Genomic DNA, 16,563 nt, shown 5'->3' with positions numbered 1-16,563 from the left:
CAACCTGTTGGTGATACTATTTTAAACATCCATGTGGTTTTACAGTATTCTTTTGAAAACCTGCTGGTCATTGTAGTGATAATGAAGTGGACAGTGTGGATAAGGCACATATAAGGCTCATTCTGGCTTATCCAGTCTGCTAGTCAACACTGAGACCTCTGTTCACGTTAGGTCAGGGTCCTGCAGCACCATCTGGAGGCTGTAATGAATACTGTGATCCTCCTTTTAATCCCCGGGTTTGAGAAGGGGCTGAATGTTCTTTGGGGAGGGTCACCATTGTAGGAGTCCTCTTGGACAGGAAGGACAGAGTCCTCAGGTGGACACCAGTTTTTACTTTGTGTCTCTGGCATTTCCCTCACTTGTATAAAATGAAAAATATGCTACAGTGAAATGTTTGCTTTAGATTTTACACATGTGGAGAGGCTTCAAGGAAACAGATTTACTTAATTTCAGGAAGTTACATGGGTTAAAGGTGAACCAACAGTTTGTTTTTACCTGTAGCAGAATCCCTCTTTGTGGTCTTTAACTGGTTTGTCCCAAGCACAGCCTGGCCTGTCGGGGTATTCCCAGATGCGAGCACGTGTGGAGACTTTCTGGCTGGAGTCTTGGTCAGTGAACGCTTGTACTCATTATCTTTAGTAGCAGCTGAAAACCTAAATGGGACAGTGGAGTACAAGACGTGAGTTGTGCCAAGAGAAACTTATGTCAAGTGTATAAAATACAGCTTATATTCCCTTCTCACCATCTTAGCCAATGACAGTGCAAGGCAGCACCTGAAGGACATGCTGCAGACTGAGTTACACATTAGAAGGTGCTCAAAGGAGCTCCCTTATTTCTCCTCTTCCTGGTGATGGCAGGTTAGAGGGAACTAGAGATTGCTATGTGAGATGAGTGATGGAAACAGACTTACATATCCCTAGAAGAATGTTATTCATTTGCCATAAATGTATTTCATGGGTTCTCTGATACGTAGCTTTCCTACATTTTAATATCTCTGATATTGGGATATATTTTTAAATGATAACATGTCATAGTTAGCTGGCAGTGACCTTTTTTACTGGCCCATAAAATAATGGTGAGTCCTCAGTTGATGGTATCTCACATTCAATGAATACTACTGATGACAGATATAAATGTACGTAAGGTTGGTGGTGGAGGGTTGATAGGGAACCTCTGGACTTGCAACTTATAATTTGATGGTGATCCTGAATCAATACCCTAAATTATTACCAAAGACTCTACAACAGAGCTGGGGAAACTGGATGTGCTCGGTCAGATGCTGTGAAGTCCAGGCTGTTTGAACACTGCAGTAAACCGGGGGATAGACCCCGACCATGGCACTCTGAAACAGGACTAGATACGATCAGAACTGCCGAGTGTAGTAGCTTACATTCCAAGCTGAGTCGGTGAATACAACTCCAAACTCAAGGGCATTTTTAAGTGTTAAAAACTATGCCAGATAATCACACACAGTGGGGATACATTACCATGCACCAGCTCTATCAGATACTACAAATGCTCTTTAAAAAAGAGAGAATATTAAAAGAAAGGAGTGTGCCCTGGCTGGTGGCTCAGTTGGCTGGAGCGTCATTCCATGCACCAGAAGGTTGCGGGTCGGACTCCCAGTCAGGGCATACACTTAGGTTGCAGGTTTGATTCCTGGTTGGGGTGCATATGGGAGGCGACCGATTAATGTTTCTCTCCCCACCCCCTTCCCCTCTCTCTAAAATCAATAAACATAATTTCGGGGGAGGATAAAAATAAATAAATTTAAAAATAAGGAAAAGGAGCATGAAGATCTTCTTCTTTGGGGACAGTCATAGTTGAGGGGTACCCTGATGTCAGGAAAGGTACAAGCAAACCAACAGGGATTGATGGGCATGAGACAGCTATGTTACTGCAGCGCCTGACAGGTACAGCGTTCATACTTTCGGATGTGCCATTTTTTTCAATTCACTGCACTGAGAGATTTTCTGTAGGAATTTAGCTTCAACTTTGTATTTAAGTCAGTGGAAAGATGTCTCTTTACACATCTTTGCAGGTATACCTAAAACTAATGAAATGGAAAATAGTCACATATATCTTATTTTCTATCTTTACTTATGAATCAAATAAATGTGAGCTTAGGAAAGCTGGATAAAAGAAGAAAACCAAATACAAATTTAAAGGAAAAGATCAGAACTTATAAAAGCCACCTGCGGATCTTTTTCTCTGTTCCAATCCTCTTCCTCACTCTTTTTCTATGACCATGAAAACATATCTGATGAAGTCCACCTAATGTGTTTCAGAAGCTGCCGAGCTTTCGGATCTGCCCTCAGCCACACTCTGGAGCTCTTTACCTGACGTTCATTTTAGTCGCGGAGAGAGCGGAGCGCTTGACCGGCCCTCCCGCACACAGGCTGCTCTGATCTGCAGCGCCCCGGGCCCGGCTCTGTGGATGCCGCCGGCTGGCAGGCGTACGAGCTATGGAGAGTCTTCCCTGGAGACCAACTGGAGTTCCCACCACGTCCTTAGTGATGGGCTGCTTCTGAAGAAAGGCAAGTGCACCGTTAATGCTTGACCTCTTAGTATTGTCTCCTTGGCAAAGTGCAGAAGAGCTCCCCCATTTATCCTGTTCAATCCCCACTTTTAACCCCACTACCTCATCCTAACCTCCCTGCTATGGTGACTCTGAATTAACAGTAACTTATGGATGTGCTGAGTAAAGCCATTCCCAATTCCCAAGCACCAAGGTATTTTCTAATTAGAGAAATATAATGTGGCTTAAAGAGATCCTATGGCCAGAAAGGGAGAATAAGTAGGTTGTCTTGGAGATATGGTAACTTTGAGAGCATGACATGCATATTATTACTAAATACAGACTCAAAGAAGAACCTAAAACATGATTAGCAAGTAGAATCTACAAATAATCCTACCCCTACTCCACCCCCACATAGTTTTTTAAAATTCTTAAAAAATAAAAACCTAAAGAAAAGAAGGGAGGGAAGAATATGCTCTGTTTGAAATGGCTGAGAAGAGCTGTACTTAGGTTATCATTTGTCAAGGCAGACAGAATAATTGGATGTTTTATTGTCTTTAGTCTAAGCTGTGGTGCAAGCAGAAGAAATGTCACTTCACTAACTGACAACAGAGGCAGAATGACTGAAATCCATGACGAAAAGCCAAATGACAAAAAAAATTCTGATTATATCCTATAAATACAAACAGCTAGAGAATTATGCTAACTTCTCATTTTGACATGTGAACAGAAGAGATGCTAATGTTGTGAGACAGATTTAAAACAAACATTTAGTGAGTATACATCTCCGCTGTGAGCTGAGGACCCAGGCCAGACGTGTGAGGTGTACTATTGTATCTAATCACACCTTTTACGCCTTCTTCTGTTCAACCCCTAAAATCCCCCTCCTCGAGGTGTCTCCCTGCAGTTCACAGCTGGCGCCAGGACCATCCACTCTACGTCTCTGCTTGAGTGGCACATAACATACAAATGAGTCTGTGTGTACTGAGAACCGATCTTCTTGGCTTTGTTTCAGGTATAACATTATACTGCTGACTCTGGTGGTACTAATTCATTTTGTTAGCCAAATATCCGATCCATCCCTCCCTTTCTTTCAGCAATAAAAATCTTGTTCTAATGAAAAAAGGAACTCAGTTATATAATACACAAAAATAAAAACATGGGTTGTAGATTAAACAAAGGAAAAAAACAAAATGGTAAATAGAAATGTAAGAGCACATTTTTATGAACTTGGGATAGGTAGAGCATAAACAAAACTCAGAGCCTTAAAACAAAAAGCTGGGTAGATTTAAGTAAAAATAAAACAAAAACATCTTCTACAAGGTCAAAGCCACCATGAATATAGTTAAAAGATAAACTGTGGGAAAATATTTGTAACATGTAATATATATCATTAATATAGATTAATGGCTTATAAATGTGCAAAAATTTAAATAAGTTCAAAGAAAAATAGCCAATTATAACATAAAAAGATATATAACATATAAACAGCATGTAACAGAATGATTACAGAAATACCAGTTGGGATTTTTTTCATATTTTCAAAGTTTTTAAAACTTTGATTATCATCACTGTTAACGAAGTAAGAAGGCATCTCAGGGCACAAGGTTTCTGATTTTTTGCAGAGAGCCATTTGGCCGCAAATCGAAGGGGGGTCCCCTTTCTAATCGTGGAAATCGAGGAAAGATGATTTGCTCATTCATTACTATCACTATCCAAAGGTCCAGTCCCCAAACTTCATATCGGCTATGGCGGAGTCACTGTGGCTGCTCTTATTCTCCATTCTCCAAGTCAGTCCAATACTAAGTAACCCATCTGTAGGCCAATCCCTTAAATAAGGGCTGTGGGACAGCATTTTAGAACTAAACTCATTCAGAGGGGGCTGACACTAAAAAATAAGACAAGCTACTCATTTATTCAACATACCTTCAAGGCTACACTCAAGTTCACCACTGAGACAACTGTCCTGCCCTTTACTTTTTTTTTACCTGGAAAATCAACTCACCCATGTTCTGTCATACAGAAAGCTTGACTTTCAATCAAGTACTTAAGCAGACCTAGCTTCACAGTAAAAAGAATGAATGGCCCTGTGTCCGGGCATATTTGCCACTAGCTCATGTCTATGCAGAAAGAGAAGCTAAGTGTCTACTTTCTATGGAGTCGGCATGGGCGTCTTGTCCCAGTACTCAGCTGTGAATGCAATGATACCTAGTCCTTGTTAGTATTTAACAAAGTACTATGGACACACTAAACATCGCCTTTCTGATTCTCTACCCGTGTTGTTCAGTCACAAACATGGAAGGAATTCCTGTGAAGGAATGGCGATGTTTAAAGCTGTGACTTGGCTTTGTTGCACTTTGCTTGAAGATTGATCCACAGTGTCTTCAATCGTGCAACAGTGGTTTTATAAATGTGTTCAAATGAATGTTTATTTCCCAAGATTAAGCTGCTTACTGAGAAGCTTATATGTTTTTTAAATTATGGTTTAGAATTTATCACCCAGTGGATTTCCCTGTTGGCATCAGCATCAGAACATTCAAAACTCAACTGAGTGATAAAATGACAATGTCCCTGCGAAAGTGCTCATTTTCTGCCCTTTCTAAATCTACTGTATACTGTTTTGTGTTGTAATACTACAAACTGCCTCAAATTCTTTTTGAGAAATAGCAGGTGGTTGGTTATGTATTAAAATTTCTAAAATAAATGTTTCCCAGGCCTCTGTGTGCGCGAATACCAGATACCAAGTAGGACAAGGGCATCAACTTCCCGGGATGTCATCAGCTCACTACCCTGCTAACCCAGCCCGGCGGGTAGCGGCCTGTAGGAGCTGGACTGGAGGCTCCCAGGGAGCTCAGTGATCACCGAAAGCCTTTGTGTCAGCCGCTGCTAGTCACCCCTTTTTCCTCTGTGTGGGAGACAGGAAAAGATGACTTCAGCCACAGATCAGTCCATCCTCAACAAAGGTGAGAGGCACCATGTCTGAGTGTAGGAAACAGTGTAACTTATTGCCACTTTGGAATTCACTGTGTATGAGGTGTCACTGTTTTGTCTGGAGGGATTTGAAAATTCTCATGGTGAGGGAAAGAAATTTAAGATAATAAAGATACATTAAAGTCAAACAAATCCATTCCACTAGCGGAGTAATAGAAAGCTGGCTGTATTAATCATGGCATATACACAGTATCAACATTAAAATCAAATAGTTTATCTCTGGCCAGATTGGTTCAGCTGGTTGGAGCATTTCTCTACACTGGCAGGTTGAGGGTTCGATTCCAAGTCAGGGCGACGCCAGTTGGGGCATGTACAAAAGGCAACTAATGGATGTTTCTCCCATTCTCTCCCCCCATCCATCCTTCCCTTCTTCTCTCTCCAAAAGCAATGAAAACAAAAAGTCCTCGGGTGGGGATTAAAAAAAAAAAAAATCAAATACCTTAGTCCCATTAAAAACATAATTACCTTTAGCTCGTTAAGTAAGTTGTGTTGTTCAAAATGTTCCTTTTTTCTTTTAACGTATTGATCAATGGACTCCATTTCCTTAAAACGAGCCTCATGAAGCTTCTTAAAGTCTAGAAAATTCCATGAAATATGAAAATTAGTAACAAAGCAAAATTCACCTTCCCTTTGTTCTTCCGTTAACACTTATTTTCTCCTCTGCATCCCTGACATTCAATTTCAACATCATCTTTACCAAAATTTCATTTCAAAACATTTAGTTTTTGGAACTCATGGACAAAACATACCCTAAAATGAGCAAACATTCCCCGTCTCCCCACTGTCCCTTTCACTGCTGACAGTTTGGTTTCGTCCAGAGGATAAGAAATGAATAGCAGATTTGTCCTCTCACCTCAGCAGTTAATCACATGGCATTATTTAACCATAACTTTGATGTTTTAAAATGCTTAGGAAGTTCTACGCCAAGCATTGGCATACTTTTCCTGTAAAGGGCAGATAGTAAATATTTTAGGCTTTGTGGCCACAAACAGTATGGTCTGTCTCATATTCTTCTTTTCTAATAAAACCCTTTAAAACTGTAAACACCATTCTTAGCTCAAGGGCTATAAGATAGGCCAAGGCAGGCAGTAGTTTGCTGATCCCTGCTCTGTGTTATTTTAATTGAATATATATGTACATTCTATTTAAGAATATTTGCCCTGGCCAGGTAGTTAGCTCAGTTGGTTAGAACGTCATTCAGATGTGCCAAGGTTGCAGGTTTGATCCCTGGACGGGGCACATACAAGAATCAACCAATAACTATAAACAAGTGGAACAACAAATCGATCTTCCCCTCTCTCCCTAAAATCAATTTTAAAAAGGAATATTTTAATTAAGTATATGAAATTCTGATATATGCCAAGTGATCAGTATTCGATGTGCCAAGCAACAGGGCAGACTTGTATAAAAATGGAGTCCCTTAGAATTATTTTTTTTAAAGGGAATTTACTACAAGGTGGACCCTGTGCCAAGTACTTTACAGACATTCATTTTCAAATATTTATTGAGTACTTGCTACATGCTAGTTACTGTTCTAGGTAATCAGAAGTGGAAAAACAGTCTCAATTAATCTATTTATCGGTCTGATGAAATACACACTACAACCATTCCCACTTTTCACTGAGGTGGGTTTACTGAGGATAAGTAAGTTGCCCGAGGTCTCGCAGCCAGGAAGTGAGAGAACGCAGATGCTGGCCCGAGGTCCGCGCCCCGGGCATACTGGCTCTCCATAGCAGCTGGGGGCCACCGTCACTTTGCTTCTTTGTGTGTGAAACTTACTTGGAGTTGTGCTTGCAATTCTTTTATTTTTTCCAGATTTGGAAAACCCATCTGTGTAGACAGACTTCTTTCTTTCTGAAGGTACCTTTGAATCTGCATTACCTGAATACAAAGATATGGAACTAATGAAGAGATTTCAACAAATTCTTGCCATTGAGAAATGTCTGGAAGGCAACACACACACACTCTAGTGACAGGCTACGCCAAGGTGGCAGGGCCACGGCACAAGGGCGCACAGAGAACGTGCTACGGCACCACTAACATCTGAACTCACGTGCTTCAAGTAGTCAGAAACGTTATGCTGCCTGGTATAGAAGTTAGACCAGAAGTTTAAAAACACTTTTTTCAGAACTTTTGCTATAAGTATTTTCTTATTATAACCAGAATGATAAAATCACACAATTCCACCAGCCTAGGAATCGCCACTAGCATTCTGGCGTACTTCCCCCGCTCCTCTGCACCTGGTACAGGGGCTGCTGCTTGGACCATGGCTCTAAAACCAGAGAGAAAAGTTCTGGGAAGAAAGAGAAGAAAGGATATTTACAGCGTCAGTCACTCTTCACAAGATACTTATTAATTACAAATGTAAAAATAGTAACTTTAGCTGTGGCTGCTGTGGCTCAGTGGATTGAGCGTTGGCTTGTGAAAGAAAGGTTGCCGATTTGATTCCCAGCCAGGGCACCTGCCTGGGTTGAGGGCCAGGTCCCTAGTTAGGGTGTGAGAGGCAACCCATAGATGTTTCTCTCACTTCTCCTCTTACTCCCTCCCTTCCCCTCTCTCTAAAAAGTAAATGAGAAAAGAAAAATAGTAATTTTACAGAGAAGCAACTTATGAAACACCACCACAACTGGATAATAGAAGTTAACATGACTACTCACAGGGCAAACTAACCCCCGTGCTTTCTCGAGTGCTGACTCTCGAGGACACAACATTACTCTGTGGGACTCCAGCCACAAGCGGCTGATCTGAATCTAACCATCAGCACATAAGACAAACAAAATCAGAGGACCCCCCCCCCTGCCCTGCCCTGGCAAACCTGCCTATATTAAAAATATCAACATCCTGAAAGACAATGGAAGACTGAGAATTAAAGGTTAAAGTAGATTAAAGAAAGGTGATAATGAATTTGCAAAGGATGAGCTGAGATTTTCCTTTAAGGGACATAATGGTAGAATTATATTGGAATGATTACTGAAATAACTGATGCAACTAAATAAGATCTATATAGATTAGATTAGAATTTCTCATACTTTCTAGTCCCAGAATCCCTTTATACTCTCAAAAATTATTGAGACCCCAAAGAATTTTTTATGTATATTAGTTATATCTATCAATATGTGCCAGACACTTAAAAACATTTGATTTATTAAAATTAACAATATGTCCATTAAATGTTAACAAATAAATTTATGAAAAATGGCTAAAATTTCTAACAAAAATAGCGAGTAGAGTAGCATTTTTTCACAATTTCTTTAGTATTTTACTCGTAACAGGCATTCAGATTCCCTGCTTCTGCAGATACATGTTGAGAAGTGTCGTTCTGGTTGAAGTACACATCTCTGAGGACAAAGGCTGCCACGCGCAGACGTGTGGTTGAAAGGAAGGAGCATTTCCATAGCCCCTCCGGCACCTATGCGTATTCTTTGAGACCGCGCCATAACTGGAGAAGCGGCAGTTCTTAACGGTTAGCTGCAACGTGGAGCACGAAGCCACATCAACAAACTTTTTATACTCCGTACCTTTGTCAGAGAAGGTAGTTGTGTTCTTAAGAAATACACATTGAAGTGTTTAGGTCTGCAAAGAGGCACATATCTGCAACTCACTCTCAAATAGTTCGGGGGGCAAATGTACACCACACATACATGTATGTACAATGTGTACATAAATATACAGAGAAAAATGTAGGAAAGCGTTAACATTTGGGAAATGTAGGTTAAACATACACAGCAATTCTTGGTACTATTTTTGCAACTTTAAGTTTGCAAACAATGTCCAAAAAAAGTTTAAAAATGTTCTCTTACCAGAAACTAGCTACATGATCAGATTTTTCTCCTTCAAATAGCCTATGTTTCATTAGGCAAACTTGACTTAATGGGTCCACACTCAGTTTTTCTGACATAGAAACTGAGTCCTAGACCTACGTCTCCTGAACACAGTAATTGGTGGAATGGAGGGCATTTGTAATTCCACACCCTCTTCTTTGTCATATTTCCTGACAACTATCTAAATCATGACTTTAAAATGGGTATATATGGCCTATGCACCAGCAGACAAAGGAAGTTTCAAACCTGGGGTGCTTATTAAAAACTGCAGACTACCAGACTCACCTACTGAAACAGAACCTCAACCTTTTGGAACTAGATTTAGTAAGAAACGCAAAGTTCTGGGGAAAATGGGAAGGCCCAACATGGGAAATTCTGCATTTAACCGCTTGGTGGGCACTAGCCAAGGCAGAGGGGCTGGGCTGAAATGAACACCAAGGAGCTGCTGCACGCTTCCTGAGGAACGGAATCGGAAGGTGTCAAGTCCTGTTAGGCATGCAAAAGGGAAGTTTTCTGGTCTTATTGAAACAAACTTTTAGTTGAGAAAGTTTATGGGAGAGGTTTTAGGAGGTTAGAGTCTAAGAAGAATATTTATCATAATAAAAAAGGTCACACCACCGGAAGGTAGACTTTGCAGCTCCACTTAAATATCCTGGTTGAGGCCTGGCTGGTGTGGCTCAGTGGACTGAGTGCCAGCCTGCACACCAAAGAGTCATCGGTTCGATTCCCAGTCAGGGCACATGCCTGGGTTTTGGGCCAGGTCCCCAGTAGAGGATGCATGAGAGGCAACCACACATTGATATTTCTCTCCCTCCCTTCACCTCTCTCTAGAAATAAAGTCTTTAAAAAAAAATTCTGCCTGAGAGGTGAACTGGTCTTCGCACCTGTCTCTGGAGTAGGCCAGGAGTCAATGAACAAAACGCGGGCTTTCCTCATCACTGAGAGACATTGACTTCCCTGAACTTCCCAGCTACCATTCTTATCTGGTTTTTATAATTAAAGATGATCTGATGGCCTATGACATTTGGTTCTAATTTTGCTTTGTCAAACCCTTAAAAGTTCTACATAATGATGTTATGGGTTGCACTCTATCCCCCCAAAAGATATGCTCAAATCTTTACCTCCAGTAACTGTGATAACTTTATTTGGAAATAGGGTCTTTGTAGATATAGTCAAGTTAAGAGGAGGACATTCGGTGGAAACCCTAATCCAATGTGACCAGTGTCCTTAGAAGCAGACAGGGAGAATGTCACACAACAGAGGCAGAAACAGTGATGCAGCTGCAAGCCGAGAAACACCAAGGGTCAGCTGCCACCTACCACCAGGAGGTAGATCGAGGCCAGGACTCCACCTGGAGTGGAGGAGGAGCAAGGTCCTGTTGGCACCTTGGTTTCAGACGTCCCGTCCCCAGAACATGAGAGAACAGACGTGTGGTTTCCAGGCGCCCGAATGCAGCGCTTTGTGACAGCAACCACAAAAACATAAGGCACTTGGCTGCCCTTGCAATTTTGGATTTTTAGTTAAGTGGCATACCATTTATTCTCCTTTTTTTCCCTGAGGGCACCATATTCTCTACTCCTTGGCTCTCATCTGGTGGAGAAGGAACTTCTGCAGCAGTTCTGAGAATCTGGGTGTCCTGCTTTTCTTGATTCTTGAACTCAGTGGGATCACTTGTTTTTATCTCTGAATCATCCTGTTACATATTTTAAAAGGAAATAAGTGATTTAAATGATAAATAAGAGGTTATCGAATTTGCAAGTTGCTAAGACAGTGCATCTTAAAAGTTCTCATCACAAGAAAAACATTTTTATAATTATGTATGGTGATGTATATTAACCAGACAAATGGTGCTCATTTTGCCATATGTACAAACATTGATTGAATCATTAGGCTGTACGCCTGAAACTAAAGTAATCTTTTATGTCACTTATATCTTGATATAAAAATACATCGTTAAAAAATTTAAAAACATTGCCCTGGCTGGCGTAGCTCAGTGGATTGAGCGCAGGCATGCGAACCAAAGGATCACAGTTCGATTCCCAGTCAGGGCACGTGCCTGGATTGCAGGCCAGGTCCCAGCAGGGGACGCATGAGAGGCAACCATGTATTGACATTTCTCTCCCTCTCTCCTTCCCTTCCCCTCTAAAGATAAATAAACAAAATCTTTAATTAAAAAAAAAAAAAATCTAGGTACCAAGGTGAGGAGGCAAAGGAGTTAAAGAAAAGTAGGAGGAGTTAAAGAAAAGTAGGAGAGTAAGTTTTATTTATGTATTTTTAGAGAGAGGGGAAGGGAAGGAGAAAGAGAGGGAGAGAAACATCAATGTGTGGTTGCTTCTCAAGTGTCCTCCACTAGGGACCTGGCCTGAAACTCAGGTATGCCTGAATGGGGGACAATATTTTCTAATATTTCTAAAATATTAGAAAACCTTCTAGAGTACCTGGTACTCTTAGTTCCCTAAGAATATACCAATTTTTCCTGACTGGGAATCGAATCTGCGATCCTTTGGTTTGCAGCCTGTGCTCAATCCTGTGAGTTATACCAGCTAGGTAGGTATAGGAGAGTAAAATTTCCGTGTGGCAGATTTGGTTCTCTGCCTCACCAAGAGTCACAGTGTATGAATCTGGGACTAGGAAATATCGGGGATCGTTGGAAGGCACAATAGGCAGGACCAACTCTCTTAGGGATGAGAAATAACGCTGAGACCCTGATAGGCTAACGACTAAGGGACTATACAAAGCTAGAAAATTCATACTAGGACCATGTTTTGTAAAAACTACATTTGAATGAAAGGATAATATAATCAGAGTCCTCTCAAAGCAAGTGAGCAAGGCCCCTGCAATCACATGGCCTGGGACAGGATAAGAAAGAGAGAAAAAAAACATATTTAGTGTTGGTTTTTATTGCCTTCTTATTTACTACACCTCACTTAAGTAAAAACGTAATGAAGTTTCATGTTTCTCCAACAAATATTTGCTTTGTGATTAATACTTAATAAGTGCTTCCTGAGCGCCAGCACCAGGGCAGGCGGAGAGCAGTCTACACTGGCTCTGTGTGTTCATGGGACTCACAACACCCAGGGTTTACCGCTACCTGAGAGCATAAGGGAAGTTAAAAGAAAGTTCCCTAAGAATATACCAATTTTGACATTGGTAGTGGCTTATCTTCAGTTTTCACACATCCATTTAGTTGGGAGTCAGGATTGCTGTGGACAGTCCTGCGCCTTCTCCTTGTCTTGGTGAAATGCCCAGCTGGGTGCCTCTCAGCTTGTTCCCGGCTGGTCATCTGCACCTCGGTCTCATCACAAGAGGATGCAGAAGTCTGACTTTCATCCTGAAAAGAGACATTGATCTGCTATGTCCTAAGTATAGAAGTATAATGCTCAGAAAGAATCAGCATTTAGACTGAATAAAAAACATACAGTACACATACAAAAGACATTTTTAAAACTCTTGAGCACTAAATTACAGGCAAGGAGGGCAAGACATACAGAGTGTTCAAAAGGAAATAATCACATTTAATAACCCAGGCTAAAAGACTAGGCTAGGAAAGCACACGTTATTTTAGTGTAAGTAAGCAAATTACTAAAAGTGTATTAATTTATTGAATATATGCTATGTGCCGGGCAGTATACTGTAACAGTATGACTAACAGTAATTACAGTTAATGTCGCAACTTTTTTGGATGGTTTATATGAATTACCTCATTGCAGGCCAGGTCCCCAGCAGGGGGTGCGCAACCACATACTGATGTTTCTCTCCTTCTCTCCCTCCCTGCCCCTCCCCCAAAATAAATAAATAAATAAAATCTTTAAAAAATACTAATGAGATTACAATGAAAATAATTAGTTCTCTGCCTAGGCTTCCTATTTCTCAGGTTTAATTTCAGGAGATTACTTATACACCACTAGTGATTTGCTGAAGAGATATTCACTTACATTTTCTTTTTTTACTTACATTTTCAATAGCTATTTTTAGTGCCTATCACGTGCTAAACTTAGCTCATTTGCACCACTGGTCTCCCCGTCTTCTCCCTAACAGACTCTTACTGCATTAGTCACTCTAATGGCTCCCTGTGGAGTTTTAAACACACTTACAGACCTTACATCTTGTTCCACAACTGTATATGAAATATCCAGCTTGTAAACCTACTAGCACCCTTATATGTCCCCTCGCCTCTCAACATGTCATCTACTCTTTTTAAGTTTCCGAGTCGCTGACATTACAGCCTGTTACGTAACCCTAATCGAACCATCTGTGCCTTTTCTGGGTAGCCGGTTTCTAAAAGCTGATAAATAACTGATTGTAAGGCTTTTTAAGAAAAGATGTATTTATCTACCTGTCTATTTATTTATTTATTGAGGAGAAGAGAGGGATAAAGAGAGGAAGACAAACATCAACATGAGAGAGAAACACTGATTGGTCTTGTAAGCACCCTGAACCCACAGCCCAGGCACATGCCGTGCCCGGGGATTGAATCCGTGACTGCCCTTTCATTTTGCAGGATGGTGCCTAGCCAACTGAGCCACATTGGTCAGGGTATAAAGTTGCATTTTTTTAAGCTTTTGTTTTCTACATCATCTTTGTTTTCTTTAGGGTAATCTTTTTCACTTTGTTTCTCTTAAACTCTCTCAGACTACAGGCTTTCCTCAAATGTCCATGATTGTTGGCCTTTTATTCATATTTTGGAGCAAAAACCTCATTAGTAGCTTGATGTGTAGCCTGTTATCTGGTGGGATCTGACCTACTAGGTTCCTTACTTGAGGAGGAGGCTATCACTCAGCAGATCCTTGAATGCCAGAAGCGTTTGCTTGATAACCACTTACTTTCCTTACAGAGAAACCTTCTAATATTTTAGACTGTAGTAGACACCTGGTACTCTGCACGTGAAGTAGGCTGCTTTGTATCCTGACTGTTCAGTCCATTTCACTACGGTTCCTGGACCCTACCTTCCGAGAGTGCAGTCACCCTCAGTTTTGGTGATGCTCAGGGCAACCCCAGCACGTGCCCTGACCCAGAATTGAACTGGAGACCTTTTGGTCTGTGGGTCGACACCCAACCCCCTGAGCTGCCAGTCAGGGCTATCCTTAATAATTTAAAGCACATACGAGTACATATATAAATTAAATGGTTTACTTGATGTAAAAGCTTTCAATTAACTAAAGTTTTTTTCCTATTTCTAGTTAATTAAATCCTGGAATCAGAAAAATTTTGAATATTGAAAGTTTAAAATGTTTGTAACTCAGAATATACTTATAGAGACGAGCAAGTTAGATTTTCAGTTTACATTTATACTTACCTTCACTTTCAGGCATAGAGCATATGCTCGCCAAGGCCCAGTTCCTTATGGCCTCTCAACACTTTCCTCTGTCTCGAGTGAAGAAACCCGGCCCTAACGAGCCACTGACCCTTTCAGTGTCCTGCCTTCTCAGAACTCTCTGATGTGGATTCGAAGCAGCCATGACAACCCCTCCCGACGGCGGTGGTTTGTGGGTCACTGTGGTTCTCCTCCACAGTCTGACTCCCCTGAGACTCCCACAGCAGAGCAGGGAACTAAGAATCAAGGAGTATGCGTTTCCCCAGGTCACATAAGAAATGATAGAGCTGCTACTGAACTGGGGTTGTTCTGACTTTGAATCGGCTTCCTTCCCTACGCACATCTTGCGTAGGGAAGAGATACTCACATCATGCTATCTCTTATACTTTTTGGCAACTAGGAGTTAACTCTTGCATTTGTGCAGGAGTGTCTTATTCAACACATCACTTGCTGCAAGGCAGTTTTGCCATTTTTACCTAGTAGTTATAATGAAAGGACTTTAACTATAACCAATAATGATCTCTGTTGAAAAAACAGCATCTCTTAAAAGCCACCACTAATTGTGCTTCTTATTCATGAACTAAATATGACAATTTTGCTAAATAGGTGATGAGAAACCTTGCTTACCTGATTTTCACTTTCTTTTCTTGCTTGCTGTTTCAGGTGGGCTTTCAAGGATTTCAGCAACTTGTCTGCCTGCAGGAAAGTTAAAGATTTTAACAGTAGAGCCAGAAATCAAATATGCAAGACAGATACACTGAACATTTTCTCCTGTTCTTGTATTCAAGCGTCCCTTGGGCAGGCTCTGGGAATAGAATGAAGACCAAAACGGAATCAGCCTCTGCCCTCACAGATTTCAAAGCAGAGTGAAGTCAGAAAAGTGAAGCGGCAATGACACTGCAGTGGGGTCAAGGCCAACATGAGGAAGCCCAGGATGTTGTGAGAGAACACAGGTGTGCTTGCCCACTAGGGTGCAGACTTCAGCAGGTCACTGAACACACTAGTTCTAAGCAGACTTGATGCCTCTAGCTGCTGATGTCTGAAGGATGATTAGGAGAGAGTGGGTCATGGGGAAAAAAGGTAAAAAAAAGCAGGGAAGGAAAGAATGAGCGTGAAGTTTGAAACCCTACAGTTCAGTGTGGCTGGAGTGTGGAGCTGTTGAAGGAGATGCTGAGAGAACGCTGGGGAAGTGGGCAGGACTTGAGCCTTCTAAGTTTCTTAAGTACATAAGTTTCTTAAGTTCTTCTTAAGTTTCTTAAGAAGAAACTTCTAAGTTTCTTCTAAGTTTCTTCTAAGTTTCTTAAGTACATAAGTTTCTTAAGTTCTTCTTAAGTTCTTCTTAAGAAACTTCTTAAGTTTCTTAAGTTTCTTAAGTACATAATTTTTACCCTCAGGATAAAGGCCAGTCTCTGAAGAATCCACAGCAGCAGGGCAGTGGGTGACCAATTCTGCCTTACTTGGAATGACCACTCTGGTTGAATGATGTGCAGGGTGCATTTGATGAGGGTCTGATGGAAGACAGGGAAACGGCCAAGGGACTGTTGTAGGAAACCAGAGATGACTTGGCCGGAGCGTTTATGGTGTGAAGAACATGCTCCAGCCCATTTTACCAGAATGCTCTGCACATCCCAGCTAGTAATAAAGTGGTACCTTATTTTCTACTTGCCTTTGTTCCTGTGAGACAGGCTAGTAAGCCAGGACATCTGGATAAGGGAAAGTGAGACAGATAAACAGTTGGCAGCGATCTAATAATAAATCCCATCTTTCCTAAACCAAGGACACTTAAGAGTAAGTGGTGTACACTCCTCACCAACCAGAGGGCAAAGAGCTTAACTCGCCCTTCTCAGGGAGACAGACTAGAAATCCAATTAGCGCCATTTGTGCCAACCACACCCAGGGCAGATAAAGTTAAGGGAATG

General features: G+C 41.2%; 1 protein-coding gene across 5 annotated transcripts in view; it reads right to left on the bottom strand.

Annotated features, from left to right (window-relative positions):
• The window catches only part of NUSAP1 (nucleolar and spindle associated protein 1), a 36,188-nt gene that overhangs the window by 6,983 nt on the left and 12,642 nt on the right, over positions 1-16,563 (bottom strand). Inside the window, exons 4-10 of one of the 5 annotated variants that reach the window (XM_037161785.2) lie at positions 15,272-15,340; positions 12,467-12,679; positions 10,864-11,023; positions 7,289-7,390; positions 5,975-6,084; positions 2,340-2,524; positions 496-653 (exon numbers count right to left, since the gene is read on the bottom strand). In XM_037161785.2, the coding sequence (XP_037017680.2) occupies positions 496-653; positions 2,340-2,524; positions 5,975-6,084; positions 7,289-7,390; positions 10,864-11,023; positions 12,467-12,679; positions 15,272-15,340 (997 nt within the window). Of the gene's footprint in view, positions 1-495; positions 654-2,339; positions 2,528-5,974; positions 6,085-7,288; positions 7,391-10,863; positions 11,024-12,466; positions 12,680-15,271; positions 15,341-16,563 lie in introns of all 5 variants that reach the window. The other 4 variants (XM_037161784.2, XM_037161788.2, XM_037161786.2 and 1 more) reach the window with 4 other exon arrangements.

Source organism: Artibeus jamaicensis, unplaced genomic scaffold (genome assembly GCF_021234435.1).
Source record: "Artibeus jamaicensis isolate MK-2021 breed Jamaican fruit bat unplaced genomic scaffold, CSHL_Jam_final contig_1132, whole genome shotgun sequence".
Classification (NCBI taxonomy): Eukaryota; Metazoa; Chordata; class Mammalia; order Chiroptera; family Phyllostomidae; genus Artibeus; species Artibeus jamaicensis.
Note: the sequence above shows the minus strand (reverse complement) of the source record. Positions and strands in the feature narration are given on the sequence as shown.